This window comes from Dipodomys spectabilis, unplaced genomic scaffold (assembly GCF_019054845.1).
Source record: "Dipodomys spectabilis isolate Male_0828 unplaced genomic scaffold, ASM1905484v1 ptg000085l, whole genome shotgun sequence".
In the NCBI taxonomy this organism is placed as follows: domain Eukaryota; kingdom Metazoa; phylum Chordata; class Mammalia; order Rodentia; family Heteromyidae; genus Dipodomys; species Dipodomys spectabilis.
The window spans coordinates 2,059,186-2,073,330 of NW_024870762.1; the positions used below are offsets into that span (position 1 = coordinate 2,059,186).

A 14,145-nucleotide genomic window follows, 5' to 3' on the forward strand; every position below is an offset into this window, starting at 1 on the left:
GGGGAGAGGGATGTGGAGAGGGGTGGAGTTGGGCCTCCTTGGTCTCTACAAGCATGGAGACCTGGCTCTCACACAGGCTTTATTCAGGAGTTTATTCAGGGAGCCCTACCCCCCATCTCTGCCCTCCACTTTCATAGAACCCCACTTGGGTGAGGCTGGCTCCTCATCTGATCCTTGTGCCTCCGCACTGGCCCCCACCCCCCGGCTGTGCGGGCACATGGAGAGCTCAGGCTCTGGACACTGCCCAAGCAGAGCGCCCAGAACGGGCCTTGTGCAGGACTGGGCTGGAAGGGGTGGGAGGGGCAGGGAGGCGCGGTCATGGCTGGCAGCCAGCGGGTGTCACGAAGGAGACCCAGCCTTGAAGTCTTGCCCTTCAGGAGGCTGTTGGCCAGGAAATGTCTTGTTTGGGGGCCAGAAGCAAGGTAGGGGACATGGCAGTTGGGCAGCTGCTCTCTTCACCCTGGGAAGGCAGGAGGCCCTCTGGGGACAGCCCTTCTGGGCTCAGGTAGCTCACAGAAGAGGCTGGGACACTGGAAGGGGACCAGGAGCTCTTGGAGAGACCAAGATTGCCTGGCCCCGGGAGAGCAGGCTGGGGCCACAGGCTGCTGGAGGTGACAACCGGTGACCACTGGAACACCCCTCAGAACCATCTGTGGCCCCTGAGAGGCCGGACTCCCAGAGGAAGAGGAACCCCTGGAGCCGTACCTGAGGGGCCCCGGTGGAAGCTCCCAGGGGGACAGGAGTCCTGGCCTGGAATCTGTCCAGAAGATGGGGTGATGGGGGCTGTTGGGCCACAGAGCAGGACCTGCCTAGAAAGCTGCGGCCTGTCGTTCGGAGGAACACGATCCAGAGTGGGGAGAGGCCCTGCTCCTGGGCCGGGCTTTGCCTTTGGTGTCCCGATCAGAGTATGGAAGCCAACAGCAGGGGGAGCAGCAGCAGCACCAGGAGAGGGGCACAGCTGTGACTGGAGTTCAGCCTTAGCTCCCTCTGGGGCTCTTCAGCCTCTGTCCCTGTGGGAAGAAAGGAGCCAGGCCTTAGCCTGGAGACAGCTGTGCCGGATCTCTCCTCCACCTCACCATGCAGGGGGGCGGGCAGCAGCCAGGGAGGAAGCGTCTTCTCAGGGAGCATGCGCCGCCATGCCCCTACCGCCTATGCTGAGACAGGATGCTGCCATGGTGGAACCAAGAGGGAACATGGCGGGGGGGGGGGGGCCCACAGGCCTTACCTGGCAAGGATGACTGCAGGGCCAGGGTCAGCCCGCCCATGGCATTAGCCGAGGCGATGGGGGAATTGGGCAGGGACATGGAGGAGGTGTGGCCTGTGTGGTCCGCTGTGACCTGCAGTTCACCTGGATTGTCCTCCACTGGAAAAACTGCGGTCAAGACCTCACTGGGAGAAGGCGGCTCGGCCTCGGCCTCCTCGGGGGAATGGGGTAGGGGCTCTCCTGCCCCTTTAGGGAACATCTTGGGGTACAGAGATATCTCTGGGCCGGTGGAGGGTATGCTTGTCTTGCTGGCTCCTTTGTCCACAGGCTTGGGGACAGAATCACGGGTTGACTGTGGGAAGATAACTAGTCCTTCATCTGAGGAATGTGGTCTCTGAGTTGCAAGAGCAGAAGGGACCTCAGAGGCTAGGGAGGGCTGAGCCTCTGTTGCCATGGAGAAGGGCTTCTCTGTTGCTAAGGAAGTTGGGACCTTGGTTGCTGGGGAGCCTGAGACCTCTGTTATAGAGAAGGATGGAATCTCTGTGGCTACTGTTGGACTATCAGTTTCCTTAGAGCCTGAGACTTCAGTTGCCAGAGTGGTCCGGGCCTCAGTTTCCAGATGAGGCAAATCCTGCGTTTCTTCTGGGCCCCTCCTGGGTTCTGATAGGCAAGGCTGGCATTAGTGGTGCAAACGGAACCCCCGCATTCTTCATTCCACCCAACCTACACAAGGCAACCTAATGTTTTCGTGTGGCTCTCCAGCATGCAAATCTCTAGATGGCAACTGTTACTTTTTTTTTTTTTTTGTCAGTCCTGGGGCTTGAACTCAGGGCCTGGGCACTGTCCCTGAGCTTCTTTTGCTCAAGGCTAGCACTCTACCATTTGAGCCACAGCTCCACTTCTGGCCTTTTCTGTGTATTTTTCTGTGTATATGGTACTGAGGAATCGAACCTTTTTCTGTTTATGTGGCAGTGAGAAATACTGAGGCTTCATGAATGCTAGGTAAGCCCTCCACCGCTAAGCTACATTCCCAGCAACTGTTACTTTTTTTTTTTTTTGGTCGATCGTGGGTCCTGAACTTGGACTGGTCGCTGCCCCTCAGCTCTTCAGCTCAAAGCTAGGGCTCTGCCACAGCACCACTTCCGGTTTTCTAGTGGTTTTATTGGAGATAAGAGTCTCAAGGTCTTTCCTGTCTCGGCTGGCTTTGAACTGCGATCCTCAGATCTCAGCCTCCTGAGTAGCTAGGATTACAGGTGCAACACCTGGCAGCAACTGTTACTTCTTAAAGGATACAATTAGTCCTCAATCCAACTTCTCAGGAGCTTCTCTGGCTAGCTCCTCTAGGCCTTTTCTGTTTCAATGCACGCCCAACACGCCCACTGCATACAGACACTGCACACTCGAAGCACAGACCACGCCCATTCGCGTGGCCCCCTTGGTGCTCCTGAGCCTGGCAACTGCTCCAATTGCTCCATATTGGCAAAAGGTCGAAATCTGGTAGCTTGCGATGATAGGACGCCAAAGTGGCCACGTAGGGAGGGCGGAGCGAGCCTCTGCGGGCTTCCTTCTACATGCACAGTCAAGAGAACCCCAGACCACCCAGTTGCACCCCCAACCCCAGCGCCCCGTGATCTCACCGGCCAAGTTCACGCAGAGCGAGTTCTTGCAGTCATAGCCAGCGGGGCATTGGGAGCACGGAGTCCCCTCCTGGTAGGGCCTCTGCCCCTTCACGTTCCCCCTGCATGGATGAGGCCAATGCTGGAGGGGGTCGGCCAGTCCCTTTCCACCCGGTCCCCATTCCCATGCACCCCATTCGGCATGCCCCTGAGTCTGCTCCCTCCCACTGGCAACTTGTTAGGCAGCCCGTGCCTCCCCTGGCCCCCTGGTTAGCGAACTCAGACACCCCACCCCCAGTCAGTGCCCTCACAGCTCATTGGAAGGTACAGACCCCAGAGCCCCATTCACACAGACACACGATTCCTTCAACTGTCCAGTCCTGCCTCCCTCCATCCCCCGGCCCCCCAGCACTTACGGGGGCTCATAGTTGCACACCAGTAAGTGGATGTTAGTCTCCTCAACTCCCTGGAGCGTCTCACAGAAGTGGGAACCACAGCCGATCCTCTCTGTCTTACTCCAGACTACCTGAGGGAGGGCACACCCCACCGGTGAGGCCAGAGCTGGGGGCGCCACCCTTTCCCGGTTCCCCTGATGCCAGCTATCTGTGGGGTGGAGTGAGAAGGATCGGACCGCCTGTGAGACCCAAGTTCCTGAAGATGAGGTGCAGCTTCAGGACAAAACTGAGCAGGGCGGTAGGGAGTCTGGCCCTGAACTCACTTCCCTCCCAGGCCTGAGGCAAACCTCCGGAAGTTTTCCTTTGGGCTCTTCCTCTAGGCCCTTGCATTTTCTTTTTTTTTTTTTTTTTGGGTCCAGTCGTGGGGCCTGAACTCTGGGCCTGGGCGCTGTCCCTCAGCTCTTCAGCTCAAGGCTAGCACTCTACCACCTGAGCCACAGCGCCACTTCCGGCTTTTTTCTTTTTGCTTATGTGGTGCTGAGGAATCGAACCCAGGGCCTCGAGCATGCAAGGCAAGCACTCTACCACTGAGCCAGCTTCCCAGCCCTAGGCCCTTGCATTTTCAACAGGGGCAGATGCAAAGCAACGAATCTTACAGCATGGAATCTGAGACATAGGGGCTGGGAAGGTGGCTCAGTGGTAGAGTGCTTGCCTTGCATGCATGAGGCCCTGGGTTCAATTCCCCAGCACCACATAAGCAAAAAGAAAAAAAAGCCGGAAGTGGTGCTGTGGCTCAAGTGGTAGAGTGCTAGCCTTGAGCTGAAGAGCTGAGGGACAGCGCCCAGGCCCAGAGTTCAGGCCCCACAACCAGACCCCCCCCCAAAAAAAAAAACCACTAAACAGAAAAAGCCAGAAGTGGCACTGTGGCTCAAGTGGTAGAACGCTAGTCTTGAGCCTAAGAGCTGAGGGACAGTGCCCAGGCCCAGAGTTCAGGCCCCACGACTGACAAAAATAAATAAGAATCTGAGACATAAAACAAAAGGAAAGTCCAAGAAGAAAGCAAAGGAAGGGTCTGGGAAGGTGGCTCAGTGGTAGAGTGTTTGCCTTGCATGCCTGAGGCCCTGGATTCGATTCCTCAGCACCACATAAGCAAAAAGAAAAAAGCCGGAAGTGGCGCTGTGGCTCAAGTGGTAGAGGGCTAGCCTTGATCTGAAGAGCTGAGGGACAGCGCCCAGGCCTAGAGTTCAGGCCCCACGATCGGACCCAAAAAAAGAAAAAAAAAAAGCAAAGGAAGTTATTTTAAAAACAAAATCTGCTCTATAGCACAAGTCTGCCTGTTTCTAGGTGCAAGCTGCTGGAATGAACTCGTGTCTTAAGAATCAAACTCAACCTTTGTGTACTGCCATCCTCCCTCAATGTTTCCAGGCAGAGTGTGCCCAGGAGTCAGGCTATTTAAATCAGCTGACTATATCTGACCTTACAGAATACAATGGACTAGCCCTCTGTCCAGAGAAATGAGTGGATGGGGATAAGCCCTTCTGATGGGGGGGGGGGGGGTCCCCAGAGGGAAGTGGGTAGGGATGGTGCTGTAAATAGCACTAAAAATACCAACCAGAGAGGCTCTGAGAAGTGGAATAGGAGTGTGGGTGGCAAAGTGATTGCTTTCTGTCATATTAATCTTTGTGCAACAATTACTTGGGAAGAGAAAAAATTCAATTAGCACATGGATCTACACACACCCATACAATTTCAAAATACAGCCAGAACCCAGCCAGCGACAAGCAAAAAGGGACTGAGACAGGAAATGCTGTCAGAAGACCCCCAAGCATTAATTCAGTGACAAATTATTATTCACTTATCCATAACTTCCCCCCCCACCTCCCCCATCCCCGCTTTGGTCAGCCAGGAGGCATGAATTCTGGGCCTGTGTACTGTCCCTGAGCTCTTCAGCTCAAGGCTAGTGCTTTACCACTTTGAGCCACAGCTCCACTTCTAGTTTTCTGGTAGTTAATTGGAGGTAAGAGTCTCACAGACTTTCCTGCCCAGGCTGGCTTTGAACCTTTTTTTTTGGGTGGGGGGGCGTTCAGTCCTGGGCCTGAACTCTGGGCCTGGGCGCTGTCCCTCAGCTCTTCAGCTCAAGGCTAGCTCTCTACCACTTGAGCCACAGCGCCACTTCCTGCTTTTTTTCCCTGCTTATGTGGTGCTGAGGAATTGTACCCAGGGCCTCATGCATGCAAGGCAAGCGCTCTACCACTGAGCCACCTTCCCAGCCCTGGCTTTGAACTTTGATCCTCAGATCTCAGCCTCCTGAGTAGCTAGGATTACAGCCACCAACACCTGGAACATAACTTTTATTAAGCCACTAAATGAGTATGGGTAGCTTGTGCCTGTGATCTTAGCTACTCAGGAGGCTGAGATCTGAGGATTGAAGTTTAAAGCCAGTGCAGGCAGGAAAGTGTAAGATTCTTTTTTTTTTTTTTTTTTGGTCGGTTGTGGGGCTTGAACTCTGGGCCTGGGCACTGTCCCTCAGCTCTTCAGCTCAAGGCGAGCGCTCTACCACTTGAGCTACAGCGCCACTTCCGGTTTTCTGGTGGTTTATTGGAGATAGGAGTCTCACGGTCTCTCCTGCCCGGGCTGGCTTTGAACCGCAATCCTCAGATCTCAGCCTCCTGAGTAGCTAGGATTACAGGCGTGAGCCACCAGCGCCCGGCTGTCTGTAAGATTCTTATCTCTAATGAACCATCAAAAAGCCAGAACTGGAGCTGTGACTCAAGTGGTAGATTACCAGCCTTAAGTGAAAAAGCTGAGCTCAAGCCCTAGTACAGACACAAAACAAAAACCCTACCACAAGATTGACTTGCTTTATCAGTCCCAGATGACAAGCAATAAATTAGGCTGGGCATGGTGGTACACACCTGTAGTCCCAGCAATGTGGGAAGCCTAGGTTCTAGGATCTGGTTTGAGACCAGCCAGGCAAAAATAAAAGACTCTACCTAAAAAATGGCTGGGGACGTGGCTCGAGTGACAGAATACCTGTCTAGCATGACAAGAATTGCTTTAGAAGTGGAGTGAACCTCCCCCAAACCCCAAAGCAGCAAATTAGACATCATGATAAACATTGAAAGAGCAATGGTAAGTGAACAGACAAATCACAGGCACCTGCAGGTGGGCCATTAGCCCTGGAAAATAGGTGTGGGACGGGGTGGGGGCAGGATTGCGTAGCACCCCCTATAGTGTGGCTAGGACAGTGACTACGAAACTGCAACGCAGGCTCTCAGAATCCTGCTTTCTCCTCAACAGCAGAAGGCCGGGAGGGTGGGTTAGGTTTTCAAAAGCTTTGGTTGGTTGTTTTGTTTCTTGCTAAGCCTAGTTTCATGCTGGCACTGGTGTGTACGCCTGTAACCCTAGCTGTTCCAGAGGCTGAGATCTGAGGTTCAAAGGCAGCCTGGGCAGCAAAGTCCGTGAAACGCATCTCCATTTAACCACCAAAAAGCCAGACGTGGAGCTGGGGCTCAAGTGGCAGAGCACTAGAGCCTTGAGCAGTTCAAGGACAGCATCCAGGCCCTAGGACTGCTGCATGTGTGCATGCATGTCTGTGTGCAAACACACACACAGAGTTTCATAAAGGATATAAGCAGGCTGAAGATGCAGACCCAGAAGGTCTTGAGGACCTCACTCAGAAGCTCGTTCTCTTCCGGGCCCCGCCCCGCCGCGGCCCCGCCCCCGCCGCGGCCCCGCCCCGCCAGAGGCCCCGCCCCCGCCGCGGCCCCGCCCCGCCCCGCCGAGGGGCCGCCTCGCCCCGCCCAGGCCCCGCCCCCGCCCAGGCCCCGCCCCCGCCGCCCCTCTCCGCACCTGCGTGTAGTGGCCGCACACCTGGCCCGGGTCGCAGGCAGCTGCGCTGAGGTTGTAGTGCTGGCGCTCCTGGTGCCACTCCTCCACGGCCAGCGGCACGTCCATGCCCTCGTCCGTGATGGCGAACAGGTTCTCCCCGCGCCGCCCGCGCTCCGTGTTGTGGCCCCAGACGCACTTCTGCGCGTAGGCCTTGGCGAAGGCCGCCAGCTCCTCGTCCCATTTCTGCGGGGGGGGGGGAGAGGGGGGAGGAAGAGGGGGGAGGAAGAGGGGTGGGCTGAGTGAAGGGGGAGGCCTCGGGCTGAGTGAGGGGCCCACCGTCTCTGGGGGTCAGAGAGGAAGGTCCTGGGGGCCCCAGGTCAGACCTGCCTACCAGCAGTCCTGAAGGAGGGGACTCCTGACCACACCTGTCTCTGTGCCCCGAGGGCTTCAGTGGGGAAGGAGGGCCCAGCCCAGGCCAAGGCGTCTGTCACCCTGGGTGTGGTATTATTGCCTACCCTTTGTGAAGCTGGCAGGGCGTTGGGAAGGCTGAGTGACTCGCTGTTTGTCTGCGTTATTAACACTGTGGAAACCGGGGTGATAATGCACTTCAGACTCTCCAGTGAGATGTTGAAGGCCAAGTGGTTTATTCAACCCACTTCCCTCCTTCCATCAGTCTAACTTGGGGGCTTGTACACCCACTCCCTCCTCTTCCTAAGTGCTCTGAGGTTCTCTGTCCCACAACCTCTTTCCAAAAAAACTGATTGGCCAAGTGCTGGTGGGCTGGTGACTCCTGTCGTAAGGAGGCTGAGATCTGAGGATCACAGTTCAAAGCCAGCCCAGGGAGGAAAGTCTGTGAGACTCTTATCCACAATGAATCACCAGAAAACCAGAAGTGGCACAGTGGCTCAAATGGTAGAGCACTTGCCTTGAGCTGAAGAGCTCAGGGACAGTTCCCAGGCCCAGAGTTCAAGCCCCACCACCAACAAAAACAAGGAAAAAAACGACTGAGATCTGAATATCTATGAGCCTGGGCAGAAAAGTTTCTAATCTTACCACACAGCCAGAAGTGGAGGTGTGGCTCAATTAGAAGAGGGACAACCTTGAGAGAAAATACCAAGTGAGAGTATGAGAGACCCTGAGTTCAGGTCCCAGTACCAGCACCAAAAAGAAAACAAGAAAGCATTTGGTAAGAATAGAAATGACAGCAGAGGAAACCCAGGAAAGGAAGGATCTGAGTGTGACATTTAACTTGCTGCCTGTTATTGAGAGTCTTGGTAACCCAAGGCTGTCAAGGTGCCAATGGTGATTTCCTTCCGGGGGCCTCAGATGGGACTCTGGGAGGGAGCATTTTGGGGTTAGAGGGTCTCTGAGGCTTTGTGTCCCCGTTGGGGCAGGCAGACAGACCAAGTGTGGGTGGGAAGACAATTAAGAGGCATCTGACCCAAAGGATTGAGGAGAGAGGCCTGGATCCCATTAAACCTAGTCTTTGGCCTCTCCTGGAATGGCTGGCCTGCAGCAACCATGGCCCCACCCTGCAGCTTCGACAGCCAGACAGGCCATAAAGCAGGGTTTTGATGACCCTGGGGGAGGGGCGGGGCGTGCAGCCGCACCCTCGTACTCACCACCCACTCACAGCTTTCAGGGAGCACTTGCAAGGAGGCAGGATGGGAACACTGGGCTCCGACGGCCTCACGTGAGTCCCTTTCCCTCTGGGCATTCACGTCCCAAATCCCTGGGTGATGGGGAGGTCCAAGCTAGACTGAGTTCCTTGGAGAAGGTCAATAATGCACCCCAGTATCTGCCATGGGCGCCTAACATATTTGCCTATCACCAGTGACTGTGACAAGTCCCTGCTTAAAGCAGTCTTCCTGCTGCAATTCTTCTTCTCCCCAGATGCTTGGAGTCTGCCATTACTCATGGCTTGTTAAGGCTTCTCAGTGAGTGGTCCAGGGCCCACTGTGAGGTGGTAAGAATCACAATACAGGCCTACATTGGCCCCACAGTTACCATCAGAAAGGAAGTCCATCCATCCTTTCATTCGTTCAGGCTGGGATGGTAGCAAGGACTACATGGTCATAGTTACCAGCCCACCTGGGCTCCGTGGCATATGCAGTACTGAGGGGCACAGGGGCGGGGCGGGGGGTGGGAGGAAGGAGGAGCCCTTAGCTAATGTTAGAGGCAAGGCATTAGCCAGGCAGAGGTAGGATCAGCATTCTGAGCAGAAGTCACCATGGCCAAAGGCATGGGCTGGAGGGCATCAGGGACTAGCAGATAGGGAAACTGAGGCCCCACCGTCTGTCCCAGGCCTCCATGATGGAGATGTTGGCAGAGCTCATGATAGCATTTGGGTCTCCTGATTTGTCATCGGCAGTTTCTGGTTGCCGGGACCAATGGGGCTGTGAATGCTGCGTGCGTATGTGTCCCACACGTCACTCTGTTTGACCCACGGGGCAAGAGTGGTTGGACCCAACTTTCAGTCTAGAAACAGAGGTCTTTGGAGGGCAAGCAGCCCAATCAGAGTCACAAAACCACAGAGCTGAGCTTGGACCTGGGGGCTTGGGACCTGGGTTCATGCTGTGTCTCCCAAGTGGGACTCTACCGTCAGGCACACATGACAGGTTCCTGGCTCCAGCCTGCCAGGCCACAGGAGCAGTGGCTGGGGCCATGGGCCAATCAAACCAGTGGGAGGACAGGCAGGGCAGGAATTCTCACTTTATCTCCTTTACTTCTGAGCTCAGACATCCTGCCCCAACCCTGTCCTCAAATAGCACTCCCTTCCTGACAGTTGTCCCCTCCCTCCAGCATCTGTCTGCATGAACATGGATGCCTGCCACCTCTGGATGCTTCTCTCTCGCTTAGAATTAGTTAGCACTTTGGTTTTTTTTTGGGTTCGGTCGTGGGGCCTGAACTCTGGGCCTGGGCGCTGTCCCTCAGCTCTTCAGCTCAAGGCTAGCGCTCTACCACTGGAGCCACAGTGCCACTTCTGGCTTTTTTCTTTTTTTTTTTGTCGGTCATGGGGCTTGAACTCTGGGCCTGGGCGCTGTCCCTCAGCTCTTCAGCTCAAGGCGAGCGCTCTACCACTTGAGCTACAGCGCCACTTCCGGTTTTCTGGTGGTTTATTGGAGATAGGAGTCTCACGGTCTCTCCTGCCCGGGCTGGCTTTGAACCGTGATCCTCAGATCTCAGCCTCCTGAGTAGCTAGGATTACAGGCGTGAGCCACCAGCGCCCGGCTTCTGGCTTTTTTCTTAAGTGGTGCTGAGGAATCGAACCCAGGGCCTCAGGCATGCAAGGCAAGCACTCTACCACTGAGCCACCTTCCCAGCCCCACTTTGGTATTTTTTGAGATCTTAGCAGCCCTGCACAATATTACACTCGATGTACGTGAAGCCCTCCTTATGATCCCATTTTACGGATGAGCAACTGAGTCTACAAAGTAACAGGACATGCCCCCGGAGCGCAGGCCTCACCGGTAATGCAGACAGAAGTTGAACTGTGGGAGTCCACAGCCCTCTCTGCTTCTGATTCATGCCCTCAGCCACCCATCCAGCTCCCTTCTTCCTCTCCTCATCTCCTCGAGGAAGCCCCTGAAAGACCTTCCCAGGGCCACCTGTGTTTCAGGAAGAGCTGGGGCGGTGTCATTAGAATGAGAATCCTGTGCCAGCTCTTGAAGTTGAGTGAGTCCATCTGGGCCTCAGTTTCCTCATCTGGATTATGGGGCTGCTTATGGAGCCCTGTGAATGATCGAATGTCACTGGCCAGAGAGAGGAAGCTGAAGTAGCTTTGGCGTGGGGGAGTGGGGAGAGGGGCTGGGGGCCGGCCCTGCCCAGCAGCCCCAGCGACCCCAGCAGACGAGTGCCAGCCCACTCACCATCAGCAGCATGTTGGAGGCGGGAGGGGACACCTGGGCGCGGTAGAGGTTGTGCAGCTTCACCATGGCCAGCTTTTCCTCCTCCTTGAGGGCTGCAGTGGCTCCCAGCAGCAGCAGCAGCAGCAGGGGCGGCAGCAGGGCCTGGAGGCTGTAGGAGGTGTGCATGGTGGTCAGCCCTCTCTGCCTCTCCTGTCCGGGGGTCTGGCAGCAGGATTTAAGCTCCTTCCCACACAAGCACCACCCTGGCTGGGGAGGGGCGCAGGGGTTGTGTCTGGAGGCCCTGCCCGGTTCATACAATGTCTCAGGGCGGGCTGGGTGCCTTGGGTCCTGACCAAAGCTGAATCCACTGCCTAGAGCCCTTGGCAACAGCTTCCTTTCTCTCAGTAAGGCGGGGTGGGGGAGTGGGGGGGGGATGCAGGCCAAGAGCTGTGCACGCTCCCCAGTCCCTCTGGGCTGTGCACAGAGACTTAGGGAGCAAAATGACAGGAGCATCTGGAAAGCCGTGGCCCTGACACCCAGGAGCACTGCTGAGCAATGAGGACAGGAAAGGGGAAGTGGCAAAGCCGGACGATCACAAGGTTCTTGGTAGTTTTGAAATGACAGGAAGACCAGATACATTTGGTTAAAAGTGGAACCAGAGCCGGGCGCTGGTGGCTCACGCCTGTAATCCTAGCTACTCAGGAGGCTGAGATCTGAGGATCGCGGTTCAAAGCCAGCCCTGGCAGGAGAGACCGTGAGACTTCTATCTCCAATAAACCACCAGAAAACCGGAAGTGGCACTGTAGCTCAAGTGGTAGAGCGCTCGCCTTGAGCTGAAGAGCTGAGGGACAGCGCCCAGGCCCAGAGTTCAAGCCCCACGACCGACAAAAAAAAAAAAAGTGGAACCAGGTCTGAAGCCTGGTCCTGCCCACAGCTTTCTGGGTTGCGGGAGGAACTGAGTCAGTGATGGTGACAGGCCACGCCTACTCATGGGGAAGCAGGGAGGGCATATGGATGTGTGCGCTTGTGGGACCCAGCACACACCAGGTCTCCAGTGGACAGCACCCCTCCACCTTGTGGACGCACTTGCTCTAAGCGTGCATGGGAAATGGGTGCTCTGAATATGCTGTCCTTTTCCTCCCCTTCCTCCCCCCACCTCCGCCTCTCCTCTTATCCCAATCAGGTCTCCCTACCTAGACCAGCTCAGCTTGGAACTTGGGATCCTCCTGCCTCCAGCTTCCCCAGGGCCAGGATTACAAGTATGTACCAAAATACCACCCCCAGGGGTTTTGAAGGCTTTGTCTTGATGTGTGGATTTAAAGGCCCTGACTATCCCACAGATCTGTGTTTTTCTTTTTTTTCTTTCTTTTGCGGGGGTCCTCTTCAGCTCAAGGCTAGCGCTCTACCACTTGAGCCACAGTGCCACTTCCAGCTTTTTTCTTTTTGCTTATGTGGTGCTGAGGAATCGAACCCAGGGCCTCATGCATGCAAGGCAAGCGCTCTACCACTGAGCCACCTTCCCAGCCCACAGATCTGTGCTTTTCTTGAAGGCCTTAAGCTTAGGGACAAATCTAAGTTTGGGACTCACCTGTGTTTAGAGCCAGGCAGATCCCTGAAAGTTCTTGGCTGGGACGCATCACTCCGGTTCATGGAGTTGCTTCTTGCCTTCTGCCTTTGGCTTCTGTGCCCTTGAGCTACAACCCCTCCAACGCTTCCAGTCAGGCGCAGGTCAGCCTGCCGCACACTGAAGAGACAGGTGTTCTCGGAAACCTTTTCTGGCTTCAGCACTGACCTCCCTCCAGTCTCCCCTGCGATGGTGCTGAGATGGCACTGGGGGGGGGGGGGCGCGGGCATTTCTGGCAGGGGTGCCATGGTGATGGACTGCAAAAGACTAAAACGGGGTGGGAAGGTGGCTCAGTGGTAAAGTGCTGGCCTAGCATGCATGAGGCCCTGGGCTCAATTCCTCAGCACCACATCCACAAAAAAATGAAAGAAATAAAACACAAAACCACCAAAAATGACATAAAAAATTAGATACAAATATATATATATATATAAAAGACATACTTCCTGGCTGGGCAGATCATTTGCCCCGTGTAAAATCTGAGAGTTAGGGGCTGGGAAGGTGGCTCAGTGGTAGAGCGCTTGCCTTGCATGCCTGAGGCCCTGGGTTCAATTCCTCAGCACCACATAAGCAAAAAGAAAAAAAGCCGGAAGTGGTGCTGTGGCTCAAGTGGTAGAGCGCTAGCCTTGAGCTGAAGAGCTGAGGGACAGTGCCCAGGCCCAGAGTTCAGGCCCCACGACTGGACCCGCCCCCCCAAAAACATCTGAGAGTTATTGGGGTGGGCCAGTACGGCAGTGTCACAGTGGCTGTTTTGAACAGGCAGGGGTGCCTGGCACATCAAAGAAGGTAGAATGGAGTCTGCTGCCTTCAGATTTGGGGTCCATGGCTCCTGAAGAAGATGACTGATGGGATGGGCTCTGGGGACAGAGCCTCAGGGCATGCCTGATGCCCCCAGGAACCACCCCTCCTCCCTCTCCCCCAGGAGAGCTGGCTGCCTTGCCAGCCTGAGTCCTAAGGAGACCCTGGCTCTTCACAGCTAGGGTGTGCCTAAGGGCAGAGGGTCCTCCCTCCCAGAGGCCAAATCCAGCCAACATCCGCAGCGTGGCTGGCAGGAGGCCACCCTGGGCAGGTGTTTGTGACTGACCTGGCGTCACAGTCGCCAGGTAACCATGCCGTGGGACTCAGTGTCTACCAAGATACAGGGACCAGGGAACAGCCAAGTGGCAGGATGCAGAGGGCCGCATGTTCCCGGCGAGCTCTCTTCTTGTCTCCCAGGCAAGAGGGATGCAGGGCCTTCTGTGTTGCTTCTCCTGGTTGTGGTTGGGTGCACGGGTATTATCTGTCCTAATTTTGTAGGTATGCTTTTATTTTTTTTTAATTTTAATTTTTTTGCCTGTCATGGGGCTTGAACTCAGGGACTGGGCACTGTCCCTGAGCTTCTTTTGCTCAAGGCTAGCACTCTACCACTTCAGCCACAGCGCCATTTCCAGCCTTTTCTGTGTATGTGGTGCTGAAGAATCGAACCCAGGGCTTTGTGCATGCTAGGCAAGAACTCTATCACTAAGCCACATTCCCAGCCCATCTGCACTTTTACTTTATTTCTATTTTGTGTTAGTCATGGGGCTTGAACTCAGGGCCTGGGCACTCACTATCCCTGAGCTCTTCAACCACTTTGAGCCACAGTGTC

The 14,145-nt window shown here is 55.4% G+C and overlaps 1 protein-coding gene across 1 annotated transcript; it reads right to left on the minus strand.

The window, feature by feature from the left end:
- Positions 1–73: 73 nt before the first annotated feature.
- Positions 74–11,279, minus strand: Pi16 (peptidase inhibitor 16). The gene is made up of 6 exons (XM_042684155.1): positions 10,916–11,279; positions 7,068–7,289; positions 3,237–3,346; positions 2,842–2,942; positions 1,226–1,864; positions 74–1,010 (listed from the first exon to the last, which is right to left on the minus strand). The coding sequence occupies exons 1-6, from the start codon at positions 11,078–11,080 to the stop codon at positions 901–903; spliced, it is 1,347 nt and encodes a 448-aa protein (XP_042540089.1). The 5' UTR covers positions 11,081–11,279; the 3' UTR covers positions 74–900.
- Positions 11,280–14,145: the final 2,866 nt, after the last annotated feature.

Coding starts and splice junctions, on each gene's coding strand:
- Pi16 (XM_042684155.1), bottom strand. CDS start 11,080: ATGCACACCTCCTACAGCCTCCAGGCCCTGCTGCCGCCCCTGCTGCTG. Junction 7,290..10,915: donor CCTCCAACATGCTGCTGATG/GTGAGTGGGCTG, acceptor CCCCCCCCGCAG/AAATGGGACGAGGAGCTGGC. Junction 1,011..1,225: donor CCTGCAGTCATCCTTGCCAG/GTAAGGCCTGTG, acceptor TTCTTCCCACAG/GGACAGAGGCTGAAGAGCCC.